The sequence below is a fragment of the Ipomoea triloba genome, chromosome 15, assembly GCF_003576645.1.
Source record: "Ipomoea triloba cultivar NCNSP0323 chromosome 15, ASM357664v1".
Taxonomy (NCBI): domain Eukaryota; kingdom Viridiplantae; phylum Streptophyta; class Magnoliopsida; order Solanales; family Convolvulaceae; genus Ipomoea; species Ipomoea triloba.
Window position 1 is genome coordinate 25792516 of NC_044930.1, and position 25364 is coordinate 25817879.

Sequence of the window (25364 nt, forward strand, 5' to 3'; positions counted from 1 at the left end):
TCCTTGTTTCTCTCATAAGTAACAATTAAACAATTTATCCATGTTTTCAAAAAAAAAACAATTTATCCATAATTAATTTACCCTTTGATTTTTTCTCATGAGTAACTATTTAATCTTAAATATTACACTTTGATTTAAAAGTATTTCATTCCATTCCATTATGGGTGTCTAAAAAAAAATGAACAGTTTCCTTTTAAAAGACAAAAAGAACAGTTAAATCCCATCAATAATTCAGACCTTATCCCATCTCTCATCAATCATCAATAATTCAGACCTTATCCCATATCTCAAAAAGTTAAATCTCATCAATAATTCAGACCTTATCCCATATCTCATCATTATATTGCATTATTGCTGCTATACTCTCTCGTCTCATTTCTTGCTCAATAAATGCTCTGATCTCAGTTTCAGAAACACTTCATAATTTCAACAACTCAGACCTTCAATAATCTCTCATATGATATTACCCAAACCCAATTCACTAACTTCTTCAAGGTATGTTTCATACTTTCTCCCGCCTCACTTAATTGAAGAATTATATTCCTTTTTTACTTTTTTATACTCCGTATATATTAGCCCATCAGCATACAAATAATTGAGAAAGTGGTAATGGTAACAAACTTTGCATTTTCTGTTGAATCACATGAAGTATAGAAACTAGGTAAGCTAGAAGATGCAATGATTTTGCTGAGGATACTATATATAATTCAGCATATTAGATCTGAGTTAATACCAATTTAGTCTTACTATAGTAGTTTTTCTCTGGTCTACTCCATAACTCAGACCATCTCTATCTCATCTGATGTTAACCAAACCCAACCTTTATCTTTTGCTGCTACATATTTATTCACTAAATTCATAATATATATTTCTCATTTTCATTTGTAATATAAAACATTTTCATACAAACAATATATACCAGATTCCATATGCAATATATATGCCTTTATTAAAATTTAAATATAATAGCCCCACAGCATACAAACAATTGAAAAACAAATTAAAAACTTGTAATGGTAACAAACTTTGCATTTTTTTTTTGTTGAATCACATAAAGTTTAGAAACTAGCTCGCTGGAAGATGCAATGGTTTACAAACTTTGCATTGCATGCACCATCTCATCTGTTATATAATCATTCATTCCATTTAATTTCTTGCTCTATATATATATAATTGATCAAGACTAATTAATAACTCGGATATGATATGATGGAGTTCCAGAAACACTTTAGAGAAATGGCTTTAGATGGTGTAACCAGTCTAATCAAAATAGTAGAGCAAGACCTTATGGAGCCCAAACTACTTTCGATTTTTGATGCTGGTGGAATGAAGGTGTGGCTGCTCCAAACCATCGAGATGCTGTCTGCCAAGCTCTGCATTCTGCAAGCATTTTTGGAGGAGAGGAAAATGTGTAATGGCTGGTTCTGGTTTGATGATAACGTTGCTGGAATATATGACGAGTATGAAATAAAATATAAACTGGGACTAGTCTATTCGGAAGCTAAATGCGGACATCTTATTTGGACCTTGAAAGAAATGGTAAGAGAAATTGAGGAAGTTGAAGAATGGATGCTGATTGTCAAAAAAGAAACTGCTTATGAGGGAAATAACATCAAGGTTTGGGATACCTATCGAAGTGCTTTAGACCCTGAGGATGAAGTAACGGTAGGAATCCACAGTGATATAGAGACGATAGTTAACCGCCTCTGTTATTCACACTTTATGAGATCAGTTTTCACCATTTTGAGGAATAGTAACATTCACAAGTTTTAGAAATATGTTGAAAACCCTGTGCTGAAATTACAAGTTATTTCACTCGTTGGCGAAGGAGGCATAGGAAAAACTACATTAGCCAAAAGAGTCTATGGAAATCCAACTACCATTGCTAGCTTTCACATTCAAGCGTGGGTACTTTTGTCTAAGGATGCTAAATTCAAAGAGATTCTCATTGGTCTGTTACGTTGTATTTCACCAATAACAAGTGAAAATTACGACATGGACTATGTTCAAATAGGTAAGCAATTATACAAAAGTTTGATGGGCAAGAAGTACTTAATTTTTTTGGATGACATATGGGATATTGTCCCATGGATTGTTATCCAAGAATATTTTCCAGAGAATTTAAACGGAAGTCAAATCTTAGTAACTACTCGGTCTAAAGAGGTGGCGGAAGAATTAAGTGCAAATCCCTACAATGTGAAGCATCAAACTTTAGAGGATCACTGGGAATTATTTTCAAGGAAAGTGTTCGGGCAAAGCCATTGTGTTCCCAGTGAATATGAGAAAATTGGGAAACGCATTGTTCGTGGTTGTGGTGGATTACCCCTAGTAGTTGTTTTAATTTCTGGACTTTTGATGACAACAAAAGGGTCTCTAGAAATATGGAGAGATGTTGCCCGAACTTTGGATGGAGTTGGTATATATGATGACAGAATTTCAAAAATAGTTTCATTAAGCTACAAGTATTTACCTAGTCATTTGAAGGCTTGCTTTTATTATTTTTGTGTGTTTCCAGAAGACAGTGAGATTTCTGTTAAGAAATTAATCAACTTATGGGTTGCGGAGGGATTTATAAAGCAACATAACAATATGAGTTTGGAAGAAGTGGGAGAGAGTTATTTGCATGATCTCATTAATAGAAGTCTAGTTCAAATTAATGAGTTAAGTATTGACGGCAAAGTTAAATCATGTAACATTCATGATCGAGTCCACGAGGTTTGTGTGAGACAAGCAATTGATGGGAATACTTTGTGGATTATCAAAGACTACTATGCTCCAAAGGCTTGTCATTGGTTAAGCTGTCAAACAAGTCATTGGCCAATCACTCGAGCGAGTTATGGGAATTGTGGTCCTAATGAAATCCATTCTGTTCTTTGCTTTGGTAAAGATGTATACCATTCAAAATGCAGGTTAGTATACCCATGTTTAAAATTGCTAAGAGTATTGGATTTATCATTAGTTAAATGCTCACAAGGCATGCCTCATGAAATAACAGACTTGGTTCATTTGAGATACTTGGCTTTAAATACCATTGTTTCTCTTTACGAGTTTCGATTTTTCAAGCTTAAGAATTTGGTAACTCTCATAGTTACTTCATGGATGGAAAAATGTCATTTGCAACTGCCATGTGATATTTTGGATTTGCCACAATTGAGGTATTTGCATGTTGACAAGAGATGTTCACAGTTTCTCCCTTGCTTAGTCAAAAATGATCTACAAACTCTTTATTGGTTGAAAGTTGCTAGCTCCGACAAAAAACCAAACTTCAGAATCGTTCCAAACCTAATGGAACTTGGGATTTACATTGAAGGCCAATTGGCGCCTAGCCATCTAGGTAGCCTCGTGCATTTACATCTACTTGAGAAGTTGAAGTTTGAAGTAGGAAGGGTCGAGCGCTTTTGTCTTCCAACAGGTTTTCCACCAAACCTTAAGAAGTTGACACTTTGTTATACTTATCTTCCATGGAAGGAAATGGACACAATTGGCAAGTTGCCGCACCTTGAGGTGTTGAAACTAAAAGATTTCGCCTTTTGTGGCCCAACGTGGGAACTATCGGAGCATGACTTTCAGGAATTAAAGGCACTTCTTATTTCACGCTCAAATCTCAAACATTGGAATGCAAGTTCTATTAATTTCCCAGTTCTGGAGCGCCTTGTCTTAAGTTATTGCTGGGAATTGAAACAAGTTCCAATTAATTTTGCAAAAATTACAACACTGAATTTAATTGTATTAGAATGTTGCTATTCTTCTCTTGTGACTTCCGCAATGCAGATTTCTTCTGCAAAAAGCAAAGCATTAAAGGGAAAGGCAAAGGCAAATTGTCCACTTCGTGTTCGTAAAGTTGGAACTAAGGTTTCTCTCTAATTCATGTTCATTATTTCAAAATATTAGTTTTCTGCATTCTAATTCCATGTATTAATTAATTATTTGATTTTTTACTCATTTTCAATTACTTTTCAAGGTTGAATTGCCTATTATTGAAAGCTATGAAGAAGAAAGTGTTGAAAGCTCTGAAGAAAATAGTGTTGAAACCTCTAAAGAAGAGAGTGTCGGAAGCTCTAAAGAAGAAAGTATTTCTGGTTTCCATTTGATCTTAACAATTCAACTGTTTGTGCTATGTGTTTTTCTACTCCAATGACACCATGGCTAAGTTGTAACAATCCACTGTTCAATTCAGTATTTTTTTTTACTGCATATTGAAATGTTTTAGAACATAAACTTCCCTCATATATTCAGAAATCTGCAGATATACATTATCCAGTGTTCAATTCAATGACTATTTTGCTGCTCAAAAGGTGGTTGTTACAACAACTAATTAAAAGTGACATAAAGTATATAAAAGAAAGGTATAAAGCCAAGATAGGAAAGTAAACAAATTATAATAGTAAATTGTTTGATTGGCAAGTTGGCATAAATAAATTATATAATGACTACTACTTCCTCTTCGCAATTGAACACCAGACATTTCTTATTATTTGTATTGAAAGCTTTTATGGAATAGTTTTCTTTGGTTAGTTGGTACTGCGGGAGGCGGTATGCAAAAAGATAACTCGTTACTATAAAATTTACTAGTCATGGGCACGCGCTTTGCGCGAATGCCCAACGATAATCCCATAACTACAAACCAGGTATGTAATCATATGTTAATCTTTTACAATGCATCAATCATTGATTGCTCAAACTTCATCACCAACTACCATACCTACAAAAAGTAATTAAAAATTATGTATAAGATTGAAAATAAATTAGAATGAAAGAGTTCTCCCTTCCAAGCTGTTGGCTTCCAAGTTGTTCTCCCTTCCAAGCTGTCGGCTAAGCTTAATATTAATTAAAACCAGTGCATTTATTTTGCATAAAGTAATTCCTTTTTGTCTGCATATATATATATATATATATATATATAGAATATTAAAATACTTTTATCACAATAATTAGCCAAGTGGCTTACCAAGTGAATTCTCAAATATCCCAATTAACACCCGTCCTTTAATATGTAAGTCAATATCATTTACTTTTTGACGATAAATTTGATTACAAAATACTTCACCAAGATTCTATATATTAAAAAAATAAAATTATCAAAATATCATTGATAGCCATAAATAAATTACCATACAAATATACAGAATTGAACTTAAATAAATACAACCAACTCTTATTAAAAATTTTAAAAGTACCATATAAATATACATAAAAAAAAACTACAATAATAAACACAAGAATTCAAATTAGAATATTAAATGAAAAATAATACAATTTAGAAAAAGTAGCACATCATTTCTTTAAAATTTCATACAATGTATATTTTTAAAATAATTAAATTTCATAAATTGTCATACTTTAAAAAACTAATTTTTAACAATTCTTTTCTCTAAAAAAAAAAAAACAAAACAATTCTTTACCCATGTCAACATTTTAACTAACATTAAACCAAACAAATATATTGACCATTTTTCAAAATATGTTGTTCTTAATAAGCTAACTCATTAAAATAGGGTATGTGTTCACAAATTTAGAACTCTATGTTTACAAATTTAGAATTCTATATTCACAATTTTAAATCTCAATATACAAAATTATATTACTCTATATTCACAACTTTTGAGTTCTATATTTATAATTTTTTGAACTCTATATTCACAATTTTGTTATATAGATTCAAAAATTGTGTTATATTATTGCATTGGCAAAAAAACTATTGGATTCTTCTTTCCCTTAAAAATTTTTCAATTGTCAGCCAGCACCACAAAATCACTATTTTGAACAAGGGAATAATCCACGTTTCCATTCCACATTTCCACTCAAGAAAAGGTGTCAACATATTATAGCATTGTCAATTAAGTGGACACAAGAAAAGCTGTCTGCCAAAAGTGAGACCTTTAGATGAGAATTCAATAAGCAAATTACAAAAAAAAAAATTTCTTTCGACAAATTTAAATCTAAATGTAAATTAAAACAGAAAGCTGTACAGATAGCAGCTGGGCATTACCCTGATTACAATCATGAAAATCAAAATTGCCTCAACATAGGCGAGGGAAATTCCAATAATTATTATTATTATTATTTATTTTTTATTTTTTTTGCAGATGGAAAATTCCAAAAGGTTTACATTAAATAAGAAATTTAATCTCAGTCTAAAACTGTCGCAAAGTCTGACAAAAGGCTTGTAAAATCTCAAATCATGTGTCAAATTCCAATCAAATCTCGAATCTACAAAATTCAAATCTCCAATCAACGGTGCTCTTTGTTAGATAGTGACTCCACCATAAACTCAGATGAATTACTTGAACCAAAGATGATAATCCAATTAGTTTGCCTAACTTTCGAAATCCAAATGGTGCAAATACACCGAGAACTAAACTCCAAAAGCTTATTAAAAACCAATCAATTAAAACAATTCATCTTCGAAATATTGATAAATTATTCAATAAAGAATAATTTATCCTTTCCAATTTCAATGCCATGTCTTAAGCTTTTGGGAAGATAAGAAAAGCAATATTTGGTACCCAATGCAAAAAAGACAAGGCTGCCAACTATTATTAGACAACTTGTCTCCATTCAAGCATCAAAGCCCAAAAACAAAATCGGAATTCTGGTTCATCAAACACCGCCAGAAATATCATTTGCAACATAAAATACGATGAAAAAAAAAATCTGACTGTGGTTCCTCGACCATGAAACTTTGCAATACCTTGGTCCGTACCCCACTCATTCGCAAGCCCAATGAAGACATTAACAATCTGATGAGATGCATTTCCAAAAACAAAGAAACAACCTGAGATGCCATCATTCCTCGGCCATTTGAAAAAAACCACCTGCAGAAAAAGCCAAGTGGAGCATGCCAAACTAATCCTGCTCACTGCTTCACGGCTTCAACGATTATTTGATTTAATGGCTCAAGGCACTTTTTTTTACTTGTGTGTTTTCCCATGAAACTCAGAATCACAAGACCCAAACATTAGTTTCTGCTTTCTTTCTTATTCCATGCAAAAACGGTTTTTTTTTCTTTTTTCTAACAGAATTAAAAAAATAAATAAAGAAAGATGATATCTTTCTGGCTATGGCGCCTGCTTCTTCATGGTTATTTATGTTAAATGACATGGTGTATGTGAGTGTGGCATCCACTAACAAATATAATGTTTAATATAAATATATAAAATACATTGGACAATGGACAATGGCAAAAGCATGGTTAGCAACTTAGCATGCCTGCACAAGCCTACAAAACTAACAAAAGTAGGAGAGAGACCACCTTTTTTTTTCCAAAGTGTACACCATGCTGTTGATTTTTTTTAATTGTACGCCCAAAGTGTACACCATGCTGTTGATTTTTTTTAATTGTACGCATGCTTTCTTATCTTCCCATTTCTCAAAGTGTAAGCAGGTTTTTTCTTTCTTCCTGTGCGAGAGTGCAAGAATGCGAGACTCCGGTCCTCCGCCTCTGCCTCCACTCCGCTTTAGATTTCACCTCCGTCAGATGGCCGGTTGCTGCCTCGCTCTGCCATTTCACCTCCGTCAGATGGCCGGTTGCTGCCTCGCTCTGCCACAGGTCTCCGCTGCTCTGCCCCGTTGTCGCTACGCTCTGCCACAGGTCTCCGCTGCTCTGCCCCGTTGTCGCTACTACAACTGCAAATAAAAAAAAATGTAGGAATTGCATACTGGTTTAATAAAGGTAATACATACCTTGTTGCCCAAGAAGCTCAGCAAACCCATGACAAAAAAATGGTTTCTTCCTTCTTACTGCCGAAATGAGAGGAAGAAAAAAAATTCTTGCTTGCTGCCTCTGCTGAATGGAATATGATGGAGAGTATGTATTCTTTCAACTTTTTTTTCCACTACCAAAATGATAAGGAATAACCATTTCCTTTTCCACATGATGCCAAATGTAACATTCATTTTCCATTACCTTTGCCTTTTTCTTTTCTTATAGGGACCCAATATCTCAAGGATTTACGGAAAAGAGGAAGAAAACATGTTTATTTTCTTTTCTTAGAGGGACCCAATAGCTCAGGGTTTTACGGGGAAGGGGAAGAAAACGAAAGAAAAATGGCAATATTGTAATTTAATTAAACATTGAGGGCAATTGAAAAGAAAAATAAATCCAAATGTTAAATAAAAAATTATCAGCCGTAAGATTTGTGATGAACGGTCAAGGGAGGTGTCATTTTTGAGGGGTAAATGACAACTCCCAAATATAAGTATAGGGAGAGATTTACACTTGGTCGTCACACATGAATTAAATAAGAAAAATGACACTACCTTCGTCCTTAAATTATAGTGATATAGTCATTCCTCCCTCACACCACCACCCAACCCCCAATTATAGGTGTTAACACAAAAAATGAAATATATATATATATATATATATATATATATATATATAGGGTTCCAATGAGATCACATTGAAGCTGTATAGAGTCCTCTATTGACGATATCTTGAAGTTGACATTTTCTGTAAAAGATAAAGCCTTCTTTGAAGATCACGCCAATTGAATTTTGAAGACAATTCAGTAGAACGTTAGTAAATTATCTTTTAGATTATACCCACATTTTAGATTATACTTGTTGTAACCATATTTTGTTATATATATACAAATTTCATTTTTTGTGTTTACACCTATAATTGGGGGTTGGTGGTGGTGTGAGGGGAGGAATGACTATATCACTATAATTTAAGGGTGAAGAGTGACATTTTTTCTATTTAATTCATGTGTGATGACTAGCGTAAATTAATTTTATAGTAACAAGTATTTTTTCTAGTTTTGTTTAAAGATTTCATTCCAACTTTAATTCATCAACTATTACATTTGCACTTCTAATCATCAATTCAAAATCAATCAAAACTTTCCACTTTACTCCTATAGTCAGGTACTAAATCTGGCACTAAATTTTGTTCTCGCTGGACTAAAAGTAACAAGTTTTCAAAGTCATTAGGTATTAAAGTTGATTGATTTTTTAGTCGCCTAGTAAGGGACTAAAACAGGAAATATGCAACATTTTTTGGTATTATTTCCAAAGAGAATTAAGGAGGTTTTCTGATATGTTAGAATTGAATTCAAACTTCACTTTATCTTTCAGCTTGTAGGTTCCTGGCTGAAGTTTATAAGGTCCTCAGTGCTGAATAAGTTCACTGTTGGTTTGTCCACTTCATGTTGGTGAAGTTGGAACTAATATGGAGTTTAGCTTCTATCAAATCCCATTTTGCCTGTTGTTTCATTCATATGGTTTGCAATTGAGAACAAGCAGAAAGCTTTAGAAGAACAGAAGGAGCATTTTCTCGTATTTGCTTTGACTCTGATGCATGTGGTGTTTAATGCCAAAACTGGTAAATACTTTGAGATGGTTTTTGCTAATTGTTAACTGTAGTTAACAAATGACCATTTTCTCTTAAAGCATCTATATCTTTCGTGGAATTTAAACTCCATTCCTCGTGTATTCCTGTTACATATCAAATACAATCTGTTAAATAATTAATTTTATATTTTTTAGGAAAGATAAAATTTTTTATCTACAATCAGCTAATATTATCAATTAATTATATATTCTAACCCAATTAGCTAACAATTATTTACTAAACAGGGTCTCAGACTGTTATAAGAGAATAACTAATAACTTGAATGTTTTTAAAAATTTTGTTGTCCCAAGGACTATTTTACTGTTCGAAAGGCAGTTCTTATAACTAGTTGAAAGTAATGCAATTAAGTATTGGGTAACACTTGTGTGAGACCATCTCACGGATCCTTATTCATAAGACGGGTGATAAGTGCAAAAGATGCCATCTTTATAAGGTTGTTATCGGATCGTCTAGTGCACAATTCGCAGCTTTTGTGTTTGATTTGTCCCTTTATTGCGTTAGAATGCTTCATATTGCCATTGGACCCCGTTCCACACTTGGTTAATCATTTTGTAGGTAAAAAGGATGGGCAAAAAGGCAGAAAATGGCTAGATTTCAGAGAGTGATACACGAGCCGAAAATTGGAAGCAAAGGACCGGCCGGACGCGCCTAGGACGCGCGTCCGTCCAGGCGTCCACGTCCCAGATCCGCGAAGTGCAAAGCAGTCCCTTGCGGACACCTGCTGGACGCCACCGGACGCTCCGCGTCCGAAAATCAGCTCTCTGAAGTTTGAGATGTCTGCTTAGGACGCCTGCTGGACGCCACCGGACGCCTCGCGTCCGAAAAATCGCCCTCTGAAGTTGCAATGTCTGCTTAGGACGCGCAGCGGACGCACATCGGACGCGGCGTCCGATCCCGAGATCCCGCGCCGAAGATTTGAAGCAGCGCGCACAGAATCCCGCTGGACGCGCAGCGGACGCGCGTCCAGCGTGCGTCCACCCGTGCGTCCAGCGCGGAAAATTGGCGGTTGGGCGAGATTTAAAAGGGGAATTGAGCCATTTTTCAGGGGATCCATCACATTTTCATTTTAGATCAGTTTAGAATATTTCTCTCTCTAGGATTAGCCTAGAGAGATCTCCCCCAATTCACTCCACATTCCCAATTCACTCCACATTGCAATTCTTAGGTTTAGATTAGATTTAGAGAAGAATTCCATTGGTGCAAGATTGTAATCTACATTCAAGTTCAAGATTAAAGTTCAATTTCAAGTTCAAGATCAAATTCTTCCTTCAATTCCTAGCTAAGTCTTCCTTTTAATTTCTTGTCATTACTTTTGTCTTTTGCTATTTCAATTCCAAGTATGATTAGATAGATCTTTGTGGATTTGGATTGAGCAATGTTGTATGGATATTCTTGAGCTTTGAATTGATTAATTAGGTTTTGCAATTGCTTGATTATGAGTTTGATTGTGTGAATGGTGATCTTCTTTGACTCTTGTGTAGGGGTGATCAACCTATATGAGAGGTGTTTGGAGAAGGAGTCTCACCTACGAGAGTAGGGATACTCCTTAGCCTAGCCTAGCACGTTTCCTTCCCACCTTTGAGAAAAGGGGGATTGGAAGGCAAATAGCACACCATGTGTTCGATAATTTGCCTCACCTAGCCTAGTTGCCATGAGAATGGGACTATGGACTAGATGATAGGCCAATGACCACGAGAGTGGCGTTGGCATAGTTGTCTTGCCTCATTTTCATTCTCTAAGTGTTGCTAGCCTAATATCTTAGGAAATCAAGGATACCTATATGAGTTGCAAGATCCAAATCCTCCTTTCCAATTGATTGTTTCCTTTGTTTGTTCCTTATTTTCATGATGTTTCATGTGCATTTTCTTACTATGTTTGGGTTAGCTTTCAAACACTAAACACTCTTGTGCTTAATCCCCTTACCGCTTGAACTCCCTCCTTGCCATCCTTTGAGAACGATACTCGGGAACTTCTTTCCGTTTTAACACCTATTCCTTTCCATCCACCGCGAAAACTACACCCTTCAACGGGTCGGGTCGGGTTGGATTGACATGCAAATATCATACTTATATGCGTAAATATTATACTAATTAGGAATTAAATTTTTGTCACTTATAAGGAAAAATGTAATACTTTTGAAGAAAAATGTATAATAATAATTTTGCATTTGCACAAAGAGTCAACAGTCGTCTTTACTAAGACTCGAGTCCACTCACTTCCATATATGAGTGCAACCGGGTGCCACTAGATCACAAGGTCTTTGGCTATGCAAACATAAGTTGATTTACCACATTTTAATTTTTTATCAATTAGTAACCGCAAATTTTTCTGGTTAGCCGTGGAATCTTCCTTCAAATTTAAATTTTATTTCTTTTAGAAATAAAAAACCAATTACCATCCAAAGATAGTTAAGTTTATCTTAAAGAAATCTTTCAACAATTTTTTATTGTTTTTGGATTGATAAGTGTTAAGCTTATTAAATTTATGTTTGATGCATATACTTGTGATACAAATATCTTTATATGTATAGATCTCACACAACCTAGATAGGATGACATTAATTATCTATATTCGAGTCAAATTGTTCAATATAACTCACAAATCTTTAATGCAATCGAGTTTTAATTTAGAAGAGATTTTCATATTAGCATAAATTTATGAGGTTTTGCTGTCTCCAGGCAAATGCAATTATTTTGGGTATTTATTTATTACGGTCAATCAAGGTCGTAGGAGATTCATAGATTCAAGTACTTTTTATTCACTGGTTGATTTCCTTAACTTTGTTTAAGATAATTTTTGCTTGTCTTGATTGTTGATTAATCTTTTGTTTTATTTTAATTGCTTAGTTAATTCCTCATTATATATTTAGGCTAGATAACACCAACATTTGTAGTCATTGTGGGATACTAATTGCTTCATTAGATTTGTATAATTGAAATCGGGTATCGAGAATCTAATTTAACACAAAATGCATAGAGAGTACCCAAAAGAAAATGCTAAACATATACCTAAAATAATTGTTAATCAGTTGATTCGTCATATGATTTAAAAGTCATGATTAAAAGTAATGAGTTTATTATCGAAATAGTCCATCGACTATTGCGAAATTACCAATTTGGTTATTGACAATTTTTGTACTCAATTAAGTTACTCGACTTTGAAAATTTTAACCAATTTGGTCCTCCGTATATTTTTCTGTTAAACATCCGTTAAAATGGGACCAAATTGGTAATTTTGTTATATTCAAGGGACCAAATTAGTAATTTGACTATAGTCAAGGCCTAAGAGACCATTTCAGTGAAAAATTAATTATCAATTTGGTCCCTTGATTATAGCAAAATTATCAATTCGGTCCCGATTTAAAGGATGGTTAACAAGAAAATAAACGGAAGATCAAATTGGTTAAAATTTTCAAAGTCAAGGGACTTAATTGGACATAATTTTTTATTGAGGACTAAAATGATAATTTTGCAATAGTGAAGGGACTATTTTGATAATAAACTCAAAAGTAATAGCGTGGAAGTTTACATTTTTTTTTTTTTTTAAGTTCGCTGGTCAAAAAAGAAAAAGTAGAGTCCAAATCTCAATAAAGACAAGTACGGGTAAAATGCCCAAGAACATGCGCGCATGACTAATTGTCGACTAGCTTTATGGACGGACGGAATTAATTAAAAAAAAAAGTACATGAATGATTCCCATTATTCTGTACTCCACTAACTCTTTAAGAATAATTATTACGGAGTAAAAGAAAAGTACATTAGTGATTTCCATTAATTAGTCTGTACTCCACTATTAAAAATAATTAAAAGAAAAGTACGTTAATGATTTCCATTACCCCATTAGTCTTAATAATACCGCGTAATAATAATAATTAGGAGAATAAAATAATAATAATAATAACACTCCGTAATAATTAAATGAAAAGTTAGCTAATTGCGGTTGTTTTAGGTGCGTTATTTTTCTTTTGTGTGTGGTTTGTGTGCTTATGGTGTGTTAGAGTTGAAGCTTAGGTGCGTTGTTTTCCTTTGGTGTTTGATTTGTATGCTTAAGTGCGTCATTTATTAAAACTTAAGGTGAACCATTTTAAAACTTTAGGAGCGTGATTTGTGTTCTTAAAGTGCCTCCTAAAGCTTTAGATGCGTGATTTTTCTTCTTAAGGTTCGTTGCTTTCTTTGTTAAGTTGCATAATTTGTATGTTTAAGGTGCGTCCGTTTTTGAAACTTTAAGGTGCCCCATTTTAAAATTTTAGGTGCGTGTTTTGTATTCTTAAGGTGCGTCTTTTTGAGCCAACTACATAGGAAACTATATCCACACCTGAACCCTTTTCTATATATTATATATATAAAAGCCCATCAGCATACAAATAATTGAAAAACTGGTAATGGTAACAAACTTTGCATTTTCTGTTGAATCACATGAAGTTAAGAAACTAGCTAGAAGATGCAATGATTTTACTTAGATTTGAGTTAATTACTTAGTCTTCTATCTACTATAGTTGTTTTTCTCTGGTCTACTCCATAGCTGAGACCATCTCTATCTCATCTCATATTACCCAAACCCAATTCCCTAACTCCATCTCCGATCCATCTTCATCAACCTATACCTAATTAAGGTATGCATGCTTCATACTTTCTCCAACATCACTCAATTCCTTTTCTGCTTTCATATATATAGTTTAGCATTACATTTTGCCCTCTCAATTCCATCTTTTCATAATATATATATTTTATCTCATTTTCATTGTCTGAGAACTATATATTAATGTTCCAGTGAGACCCCTTCTTTTCGGCCGGGAGTCCTGAGACATTTCATAAGTGTACACAAAATGCTACACGAATGCATAGAGGGTAGATTATATACATTCATGCTGGGTAAATTGTACACAATGCTATGAAAATTAATGTTTTCATTTGTAATATAAAGCATTTTCATACAAACAATATACAGCAGATTCTATATGCAATATATATGCCTTTATTGAAATTAAAATATAATAGCCCCTCAGCATACAAATTAAACAATTGAAAAACAAATTAAAAAAACTTAATTGTAATGGTAACAAACTTTGCATTTTTTGTTGAATCACATGAAATTTAGAAACTAGATTGCTCCAAGATGCAATGGTTTTAATTTGCTGAGTATACTATATATAATAATTCAGCAGATTAGATTTTAACGGTACGCATCTTGCATTGCATGCTCCATCTCTGTTATAATCACTCCATTTAATTTCTTGCTCTATAGTTATTGATCAACACTAATTAATAACTCGGATATTATTGAGTTCCAGAAACACTTTTGAGAAGTTCAATAGATCAAATGGCTTTAGAAGCTGTAACCAGTCTAATCAAAATAGTAGAGCAAGACCTTATGGAGCCCAAACTGCTTGTGATTTTTGATGCTGGAGGAATGAAGGTGTGGCTGCTCAAAACCATCGAGTTGCTGTCTGCCAAGCTCTGCATTTTGCAAGCATTTTTGGAGGAGCGGCGTGAGATGAAATTACCCGATTGGCGTATTGAAGATAATGAAGTTGCTCGAATGTTTTATGAAATAAAATCTAAACTGGAACTAGTCTATTCGGAAGCTAAATGCCAGCATCTTCGTGGGACCTTGGAAATAATGAAAAGAAAAATTGTGGGAGTTGAAGAAAGGATGCTGGTGACAAAAAAAGCAACTGCTCTATACCTTGATGAGGAAAAGAACATCACTGTTTGGGATACCTACCGAAGTGCTTTAGACCCTCAGAATGAAGTAATTGTAGGATTACAGGGTGACATAGAGAGGATAGTTAACTGCCTCTGTTATTCACACTTTATGAGATCAGTTTTCACCATTTTGAGGAATAGTAACATTCATAAGTTTCAGAAATATGTTGAAAACCCTGTGCTGAAACTACAAGTTATTCCACTTGTTGGCGAAGGAGGCATAGGAAAAACTACATTAGCCAAAAGAGTCTATGGACATCCAATCACTATTGCTAGCTTTGACATTCGAGCGTGTGTAGTTTTGTCTCAGGTTCTTAACCTCAAAGAGATTCTCATTGGTCTATTACGTTGTATTTCACCGATAACAAGTGAAATCTACGACATAGATGATGCTCAAATAGCTAAGCAATTATGCACAAGTTTGATGGGCAAGAAATATTTAATTTTCTTGGATGATGTATGGACCACTGTTGCATGGGATGCCATCAAAAGTTATTTTCCAGAGAATTTTAATGGAAGCCGGATCTTAGTAACTACTCAATGCAAAAAGGTGGCTAAGTACTTAAGTGCAGATCCCTACCATGTGAAGTATCAAACTTTTGAGAATCTATGGAAATTATTTTCAAGGAAAGTGTTTGGGCAAAGCCGATGCATTCCTAGGGAATATGAGTTAATTGGGGATCGCATTGTTCTTGGTTGTAGTGGATTACCACTAGCAGTTGTTGTGATTGCTGGACTTTTGGCAACAGCAAACGAGTCTATAGAAATATGGAGAGATGTTGCAAAAACTTTGGATGGAGTTAATACATATGATAGCCACAACAGAATTTCAAATATACTTTCATTGGGCTACAACTACTTACCTAATCACTTGAAACCTTGCTTTCATTATTTTGGTGTGTTTCCTGAAGACAATGTCATTCATGTTAAGAGACTAATCAACTTATGGGTTGCGGAGGGACTTTTAATACCACATAAATATATGAGTTTAGAAGAAGTGGGAGAGAGTTACTTGGATGATCTCATTAATAGAAGTCTAATTCAAATTAATGAGCTGAGTATTGATGGCAAAGTTAAATCATGTAAGGTTCATGATCGAGTGCATGAGATTTGTGTGAGAGAAGCAATAAATGAGAATACTTTGTTCATTATCAATGACAATCATGCTCCAAAAGCAAGTCATTGGTTAAGTTGTCAAGCAAGTCATTGGCCAATCACTCAAGTGAATTATGGGAATTGCAGTCCAGATAAAATTCATTCCGTTCTCTGCTTTGGAAAAGATGTATACCGTTCAAAATGCAGGTTGGTATACCCATGTTTGAAATTGCTAAGAGTATTGGATTTATCATTAGTTAAATGGTCACAAGGCATGCCTAGTGAAATAACAGATTTGGTTCATTTGAGATACTTGGCTTTAAATACTATTGGTTCTCTTTACAAGCTTCAATTTTTCAAGCTTAAAAATTTGCAAACTCTCATAGTTACTTCGTGGATGGAAAAATGTCCTTTGCAACTGCCATGTGATATTTTAGATTTGCCGAAATTGAGGCATTTGCATGTTGACAAGAGATGTTCACAATATCTCCCTTGCTTAGTCAAAACAAATCTACAAACCCTCTATTGGTTGAAAGTTGCTAGATCTGACAAAAAACCAAACTTTAGAATGGTTCCCAACCTAAAGGAACTTGGGATTTACATTGAAGGCCAATTGGTGCCTTGGTATCTAGGGAGCCTTGTGAATTTACATGTACTTGAGAAGCTAAAGTTTGAAGTAGGAAGAGTCGAGCGCTTTTATCTTCCAACAAGTTTTCCACCAAATCTTAAGGAGTTGACACTTCGTTGTACTTATCTTCCATGGAAGGAGATAGACAGAATTGGCGAGTTGCCGCACCTTGAGGTGCTGAAACTAAAAGATTTCGCCTTTTATGGCCCAACGTGGGAACCATCGGAGCAGGGCTTTCGAGAATTAAAGGCACTTCTTATTTCACGTTCAAATCTCAAACATTGGAATGCAAGTTCTAATAATTTTCCAGTTTTGGAGCGCCTAGTCTTAAGATATTGTTGGGAATTGAAAGAAGTTCCACTTGAGTTTGCAAATATTGGAACACTGAAGTTAATTGTGTTAGAATGTTGTTATTCTTCACTTGTGACTTCTGCGAATCGGATTTCTTCTGCGAAGAAGTACTTATTAGGGGGAACAGCGTATTGTCCACTTCATGTTCGAAAAGTTGGAACTAAGGTTTCTCTCTAATTCTTGTTCATTTTTTTTTCTAAATATTAGTTTTCTGCATTCTAATTCCATATACTAATTTGTTAATTATTTCCTTTTTTGTTTAAATCATTTTCAATTACTTTTCAAGGATGAATTGCCTATTATTGAAAGATCTGAAGATGAAACTGTTGGAGGATTGTGCCAGCTCAGCTGCATGTGTGGAGTTCAATAACGTTATTTAGTTGTATTTGTTCGCTGCTTTACGGTTACTTTGGCTACTTCATTATATACTGTACATATTTGGTTGACTTTCAGTTTGGAATAACACATTCTATTCTAGATCGAGCCTTTTTTTCTTGGACTAAAAGTGGCAAATTTTCAAAGTCGTTAGGTATTAAATGTAGTCAATTTTGGAAGTTGGTAATCACAAAAGTGGAAAATCCAACAGTCAGTCTAGTTGAGGGACTAAAACAGGAATCCAATAGTTGAATCTATCAGTTACTTAGCGTGACACAGCTACCTACGCCGACATGTGTATGTGTACAGGAACGGGTGCGGGTAAATGCACCATTTATTGTAACTTTGTCCAAAGAGGTTATTCTGATCTGTTGCAATTGAATTTGAGCTTCACTTTATCTTTCAGCTTGTAGGTTCCTGGCTGAAGTTTATAAGGTCTTCATTGCTGAATAAGTTCTCTGTTGCTTTCACGAGTTCATGCACTGGATAATGTTGATAAATATAGCCACTTGTCCAGTCCAATCTAGATTGGTGGCTGGTGATCTGTCTCTTTGGTTGGGAATTCGCCTAATCACTTTCGGGAGAAAACAAACAGAGAGGATTTCTTGCTGTAATTCTTCAAGTGCAGCTCAGAGGTGCATCAATATAAGATGTTGTATTTTTGGTTTCTATTTGATCTGAACAATTCAACTGTGTGGGTTTTGATGTTTTTATGCTCCAATGACACCATGGCTAAGTTGTAATAATTCACTGTTCAATTCAGTATTCTTTTACAACATATTAGAATGCCTTTTGGTGCCAATGAAACCTGCATTCATGAAGGCTTAAAAAGAGACACTACAAATTGCTTGGGAGTGCTTCATTCCATAAACTTCTCTCATTCCAAAATCTGCAGATAAAAAGTCATTCTCAAGTTATGGAAATGCATAGAACTATGCACATATGCATTATCTACCCTTTGAGTGGTACCTTATACTTGAGATCAATTCTCAAACTCTTCTTTTAGACTTGGGTACTTATTGTACGTCAGATACTCAAATTACCTTAATTGAAATGCTCAGACTATTATAAGAGAATAACTAATAACTTGAATGTTTTTAAAAATTTTGTTGTCCCCAGGACTATTTTACCGTTCAAAAGGCGGTTGTTACAACTAATTGAAAGTGCAATAAAGTATATAAAAGAAGGTAAATTCTCCTATCACGCAGTTTCACGGATAAGGTCGATTTTTTTCAGATAAGAATTAAAATTTTTAGCATAAGTAATTCTTCAACTTTTTAATGTTATGTTTTGATTTAAAAGTGCTATATATATATATATATTTATCAAAAATATCACATTTTATGTCATAAGTATATATTGTTTCTCTAGGAAAATTGTAATTTTTGCCCCTCTATAATATGTCAATTATCAATGTTACCCCTAAATTATTAGTATGTAATTGTTGTCGCTCAACTTTTAAAAATGGTACACATATTGCCGAAGGAGGAGCAATATTTACACTACGGGAGGGGCAATATATGTACTGTTTTTTAAAATTGAGGGGCAATATTTACACCACTAATAATTCAGGGGTGACATTGATAATTAGTATATTAGGGAGGGGCACAAATTACAATTTTCCCTTGTTTCTCTCATAAGTAACAATTAAACAATTTATCCATAATTAATTTACCGTTTTTTTTTTCTCATGAGTAACTATATTCAATCTTAAATATTACACTTTGATTTAAAAGTATTTCATTCCATTCCATTATGGGTGTCTAAAAAAATTGAACAGTTTCCTTTTAAAAGAAAAAAAGAACAGTTAAATCCCATCAATAATTCAGACTTTATCCCATCTCTCATCAATCATCAATAATTCAGACCTTATCCCATATCTCATCATTATATTGCATTATTGCTGCTATACTCTCTCTTCTCATTTCTTGCTCAATAAATGCTCTGATCTCAGTTTCAGAAACACCTGATAATTTCAACAACTAATTACTCAGACCTTCAATCTCTCATCTGATATTACCCAAACCCAATTCACTAACTTCTTCAAGGTATGTTTCATACTTTCTCCCGCCTCACTTAATTGAAGAATTATATTCCTTTCTTACTTTTTTATACTCCGTATATATTAGCCCATCAGCATACAAATAATTGAGAAAGTGGTAATGGTAACATACTTTGCATTTTCTGTTGAATCACATGAAGTATAGAAACTAGGTAGCTAGAAGATGCAATGATTTTGCTGAGGATACTATATATAATTCAGCATATTAGATCTGAGTTAACTAGCTCTCTGGAAGATGCAATGGTTTACACACTTTGCATTGCATGCACCATCTCTATTATAATCATTCCATTTAATTTCTTTCCCTCTATATAATTGATCAAGACTAATTAATAATAACTCGGATATGATATGATGGAGTTCCAGAAACACTTTAGAGAATTGAAGTTCAATATATCAGAATGGCTTTAGATGCTGTAACCAGTCTAATCAAAATAGTAGAGCAAGACCTTATGGAGCCTTTCACGCAGCAGAATATAAAACTAAAATTTAAGGAAGAGAACAAATTTTGTAAAGTGATAAATCTGATTCATATTGAAATGAACTAACTGAGCTGTTTTTATACAAGGAGAAGGTGGGAAAGCTAACAATCTAACAAACTATCATAACAGCCTTTCTAACTGACTTCTTAACTGAAAGTAGTTCAGCAATCAAACTTGTATATCCCCTGAAAGAGCCCGAACTACTTTCGATTTTTGATGCTGGAGGAATGAAGGTGTGGCTGCTCGAAACCATCGAGATGCTGTCTGCCAAGCTCTGCATTCTGCAAGCATTTTTGGAGGAGAGGAAAATGTGGAATGGCTGGTTTGATGATAACGTTGCTGGAATATATGACGAGTATGAAATAAAATATAAACTGGGACTAGTCTATTCGGAAGCTAAATGCGGACATCTTATTTGGACCTTGAAAGAAATGGTAAGAGAAATTGAGGAAGTTGAAGAATGGATGCTGATTGTCAAAAAAGAAACTGGTTATGAGGGAAATAACATCAAGGTTTGGGATACCTATCGAAGTGCTTTAGACCCTGAGGATGAAGTAATGGTAGGAATCCACAGTGATATAGAGACGATAGTTAACCGCCTCTGTTATTCACACTTTATGAGATCAGTTTTCACCATTTTGAGGAATAGTAACATTCACAAGTTTCAGAAATATGTTGAAAACCCTGTGCTGAAACTACAAGTTATTTCACTCGTTGGCGAAGGAGGCATAGGAAAAACTACATTAGCCAAAAGAGTCTATGGAAATCCAACTACCATTGCTAGCTTTCACATTCGAGCGTGGGTAGTTTTGTCTAAGGATGCTAAATTCAAAGAGATTCTCATTGGTCTGTTACGTTGTATTTCACCAATAACAAGTGAAAATTACGACATGGACTATGTTCAAATAGGTAAGCAATTATACAAAAGTTTGATGGGCAAGAAGTACTTAATTTTTTTGGATGACATATGGGATATTGTCCCATGGATTGTTATCCAAGAATATTTTCCAGAGAATTTAAACGGAAGTCGAATCTTAGTAACTACTCGGTCTAAAGAGGTGGCAGAAGAATTAAGTGCAAATCTCTACAATGTGAAGCATCAAACTTTAGAGGATCACTGGGAATTATTTTCAAGGAAAGTGTTCGGGCAAAGCCATTGTGTTCCCAGTGAATATGAGAAAATTGGGAAACGCATTGTTCGTGGTTGTGGTGGATTACCCCTAGTAGTTGTTTTAACTTCTGGACTTTTGATGACAGCAAAAGGGTCTCTAGAAATATGGAGAGATGTTGCCCGAACTTTGGATGGAGTTGGTATATATGATGACAGAATTTCAAAAATAGTTTCATTAAGCTACAAGTACTTACCTAGTCATTTGAAGGCTTGCTTTTATTATTTTTGTGTGTTTCCAGAAGACAGTGAGATTCTAGTTAAGAAATTAATCAACTTATGGGTTGCGGAGGGATTTATAAAGCAACATAACAATATGAGTTTAGAAGAAGTGGGAGAGAGTTATTTGCATGATCTCATTAATAGAAGTCTAGTTCAAATTAATGAGCTAAGTATTGACGGCAAGGTTAAATCATGTAACATTCATGATCGAGTGCACGAGGTTTGTGTGAGACAAGCAATTGATGGGAATACATTGTGGATTATCAAAGACTACTATGCTCCAAAGGCTTGTCATTGGTTAAGCTGTCAAACAAGTCATTGGCCAATCACTCGAGCGAGTTATGGGAATTGTGGTCCTGATGAAATCCATTCTGTTCTTTGCTTTGGTAAAGATGTATACCATTCAAAATGCAGGTTGGTATACCCATGTTTAAAATTGCTAAGAGTATTGGATTTATCATTAGTTAAATGCTCACAAGGCATGCCTCATGAAATAACAGACTTGGTTCATTTGAGATACTTGGCTTTAAATACCATTGGTTCTCTTTACAAGTTTCGATTTTTCAAGCTTAAGAATTTGGTAACTCTCATAGTTACTTCATGGATGGAAAAACGTCATTTGCAACTACCATGTGATATTTTGGATTTGCCACAATTGAGGTATTTGCATGTTGACAAGAGATGTTCACAGTTTCTTCCTTGCTTAGTCAAAAATGATCTACAAACTCTTTATTGGTTGAAAGTTTCTAGCTCCGACGAAAAACCAAACTTCCGAATGGTTCCAAACCTAATGGAACTTGGGATTTACATTGAAGGCCAATTGGCGCCTAGCCATCTAGGTAGCCTCGTGCATTTACATCTACTTGAGAAGTTGAAGTTTGAAGTAGGAAGGGTCGAGCGCTTCTGTCTTCCAACAGGTTCTCCACCAAACCTTAAGAAGTTGACACTTTGTTATACTTATCTTCCATGGAAGGAAATGGACACAATTGGCAAGTTGCCGCACCTTGAGGTGTTGAAACTAAAAGATTTCGCCTTTTGTGGCCCAACGTGGGAACCATCGGAGCATGACTTTCGAGAATTAAAGGCACTTCTTATTTCACGTTCAAATCTCAAACATTGGAATGCAAGTTCTATTAATTTCCTAGTTCTGGAGCGCCTTGTCTTAAGTTATTGCTGGGAATTGAAACAAGTTCCAATTAATTTTGCAAAAATTACAACACTGAATTTAATTGTATTAGAATGCTGCTATTCTTCTCTTGTGACTTCCGCAATGCAGATTTCTTCTGCAAAAAGCAAAGCATTAAAGGGAAAGGCAAATTGTCCACTTCGTGTTCGTAAAGTTGGAACTAAGGTTTCTCTCTAATTCATGTTCATTATTTCAAAATATTAGTTTTCTGCATTCTAATTCCATGTATTAATTAATTATTTGATTTTTTACTCATTTTCAATTACTTTTCAAGGTTGAATTGCCTATTATTGAAAGCTATGAAGAAGAAAGTGTTAAAAGCTCTGAAGAAAATAGTGTTGAAACCTCTAAAGAAGAGAGTGTCGGAAGCTCTAAAGAAGAAAGTATTTCTGGTTTCCATTTGATCTTAACAATTCAACTGTTTGTGCTATGTGTTTTTCTACTCCAATGACACCATGGCTAAGTTGTAACAATCCACTGTTCAATTCAGTATTTTTTTTACTGCATATTGAAATGTTTTAGAACATAAACTTCCCTCATATATTCAGAAATCTGCAGATATACATTATCCAGTGTTCAATTCAATAATTCAATGACTATTTCTGCTCAAAAGGTGGTTGTTACAACAACTAATTAAAAGTGACATAAAGTATATAAAAGAAAGGTATAAAGCCAAGATAGGAAAGTAAACAAATTATAATAGTAAATTGTTTGATTGGCAAGTTGGCATAAATAAATTATATAATGACTACTACTTCCTCTTCGCAATTGAACACCAGACATTTCTTATTATTTGTATTGAAAGCTAATTCTATGGAATAGTTTTCTTGGGCTAGTTGGTACTGCAGAAGGCGGTATGTAAAAAAAATACCCGTTACTATAAAGTAAATTACGTAATTCTATGGAATAGTTTTCTTCGCAATCGTCATCCATCACGTTCTGCTTGTATATAAAGAAGTAGCTATCATCCGATCAATTTGATTTGAAAATAATAACAAAAGGCAAACTATAAAGTATTGCATTCTTTAGTAATTAGTTTTATTATCATTCCAATTTGTAGTTCATCTATGTAAATACACTGTAAATCTCAGTTGTGTGTATAAACAAATTGATAGTTATTTAAGATTATTATATTCAATATAAATTAACTACGTATTAACAATAACATAGAATAAGAAAGAACTCAAATAAACATAAAAATGAAAAGTTCAATTCGCAGAAAATATTCAATATTTAAATTTAGAATCTGGAAGAACTCAAAAGCATAAAAGCGATGTGGAAAGGAAATGAAAATAGTGGTTCAGGTGATATTTCTACATAACCAGAGAATTCATAACAATAACAACTAAATCCCTATCAAATGTGAAAAAGAGCATTCAGGCTTTAAATTGACAGTCATTGGTGGGGAACAGACTTCTATCATGATTTTAACAAATAATATCTGCAACCATGGTAAAAAAAAAAAAATCGACATATCAAGTTGCTGTGAAGGTGTGAGCTCAATTCACATATATATAATAAGCAATTCTGTAGACATGAAAATTTTGACGGAATTAAATTGGCTAATAATATTGGACCGCGTATTATTTGAATTTGTATATCAATTAATTCAATTAATCTAGGTTATGTTATTTCCTAATTAATTTAATTATTGATAAAGATTTAGTCAAATTATATATTATTATTTAAGATATTATAGTTGTGATAGGATCATGAACCTAGACATTATGGTGACTAAATACATTTTGGATAACTCTTGATATTATCTTAAATATTTATTTATTAATTTTGAGATAGAGTTAATTCCATTTTTTGTCCTAGATTTATAGGTGACATTCCACTTTTAGTCCTTTTTTATCAAAACATCCATATTTGGTCCTAATATTATTGTGGCATGACCATTTTTGGTCCTCCGTCAACAAAACAGTTGTAATCTCGTTAAATACAATGGTTTTTCGATCATTTTTATACAAAGTAAGTTGACCCCGCTATATTTTTATGTTTTTTTTTTAAAAAAAAATCTATAATTGAAGACCGAAATGCCTTTGTATTTAACGACATTACAACTGTTTTGTTGATAGAGGACCAAAAATGGTCATGTCACAATAATACTAGGACGAAATATGAATGTTTTAATAAAAAAGGACTAAAACTGGACTACCACATATAAATCTAAGACCAAAAATGGAATTAACTCTTTTGAGATAATATCAAAGAGTTTTAGATGAAGTGAGAGTCTCACATTCTCACCCCTATAAATAGAGGCATTCATTTCATTCTCAATAATCACTTGAAGCTCCACTTCTCTCTAGAGTAAAGATTTCAGAAGTCATAAAGAAACCTTGCAGAAATACATACCGAAGCAAATACATACCGAAGCTCATCAAAAGTGGATTGAAGATCAAACAATTCAAGTGATCAAGTCAAGCTAAAGTGAGACTGAAAATCAAGCCAATTCAAGACCGAAGGCCCTTCAACGAAGATTAAGAAACAAAGCCCTTCATTGAAGAACAAACCGCATTCCGGAGGCCCTTCAACCAAAGTTTCAAGTCAAGTCAACTAAGTGGAGAATCAGAGGATTTTCTTGATAGAGATTTTGTACCCGCGTAACATTTGAAATTCAAATATATATATTTTTTATATTTTCTTGTTCACAAATGCATTTGCAGTCGTCCATCACGTTCTGCAGTTCGAAGTCGTGCAGCTGCTGCTGCTTGTCGATATCTGAATCGGAG

General features: G+C 34.0%; 3 protein-coding genes and 1 long non-coding RNA gene across 6 annotated transcripts; 3 read left to right on the forward strand and 1 right to left on the reverse strand.

The window, feature by feature from the left end:
- The first annotated feature begins 358 nt into the window (after positions 1–358).
- LOC116007362 (putative late blight resistance protein homolog R1B-14) lies at positions 359–23214 on the forward strand. 3 transcript variants are annotated; one of them, XM_031248023.1, is made up of 4 exons: positions 359–495; positions 1222–1427; positions 20376–22794; positions 22904–23214. In XM_031248023.1, the coding sequence occupies exons 2-4, from the start codon at positions 1237–1239 to the stop codon at positions 23078–23080; spliced, it is 2787 nt and encodes a 928-aa protein (XP_031103883.1). In that variant the 5' UTR covers positions 359–495; positions 1222–1236; the 3' UTR covers positions 23081–23214. The 3 variants fall into 3 exon arrangements, with proteins under 3 accessions (XP_031103883.1, XP_031103884.1, XP_031103885.1); XM_031248024.1 differs by lacking the exon at positions 1222–1427 and having other exon boundaries at positions 19938–22794; XM_031248025.1 differs by lacking the exons at positions 359–495; positions 1222–1427 and adding an exon at positions 19441–19557 and having other exon boundaries at positions 19938–22794.
- Positions 1426–4227, forward strand: LOC116007364 (putative late blight resistance protein homolog R1B-14). The gene is made up of 2 exons (XM_031248028.1): positions 1426–3852; positions 3962–4227. The coding sequence occupies exons 1-2, from the start codon at positions 1996–1998 to the stop codon at positions 4136–4138; spliced, it is 2034 nt and encodes a 677-aa protein (XP_031103888.1). The 5' UTR covers positions 1426–1995; the 3' UTR covers positions 4139–4227.
- On the reverse strand, positions 7304–7779 carry LOC116007366. The gene is made up of 3 exons (XR_004095238.1): positions 7680–7779; positions 7511–7580; positions 7304–7468 (listed from the first exon to the last, which is right to left on the reverse strand). It is a non-coding gene; the product is annotated as an uncharacterized LOC116007366 (long non-coding RNA).
- On the forward strand, positions 13767–18316 carry LOC116007363 (putative late blight resistance protein homolog R1A-3). Its single transcript, XM_031248027.1, has 3 exons — positions 13767–13967; positions 14646–17299; positions 17421–18316. The coding sequence occupies exons 2-3, from the start codon at positions 14675–14677 to the stop codon at positions 17502–17504; spliced, it is 2709 nt and encodes a 902-aa protein (XP_031103887.1). The 5' UTR covers positions 13767–13967; positions 14646–14674; the 3' UTR covers positions 17505–18316.
- Positions 23215–25364: the final 2150 nt, after the last annotated feature.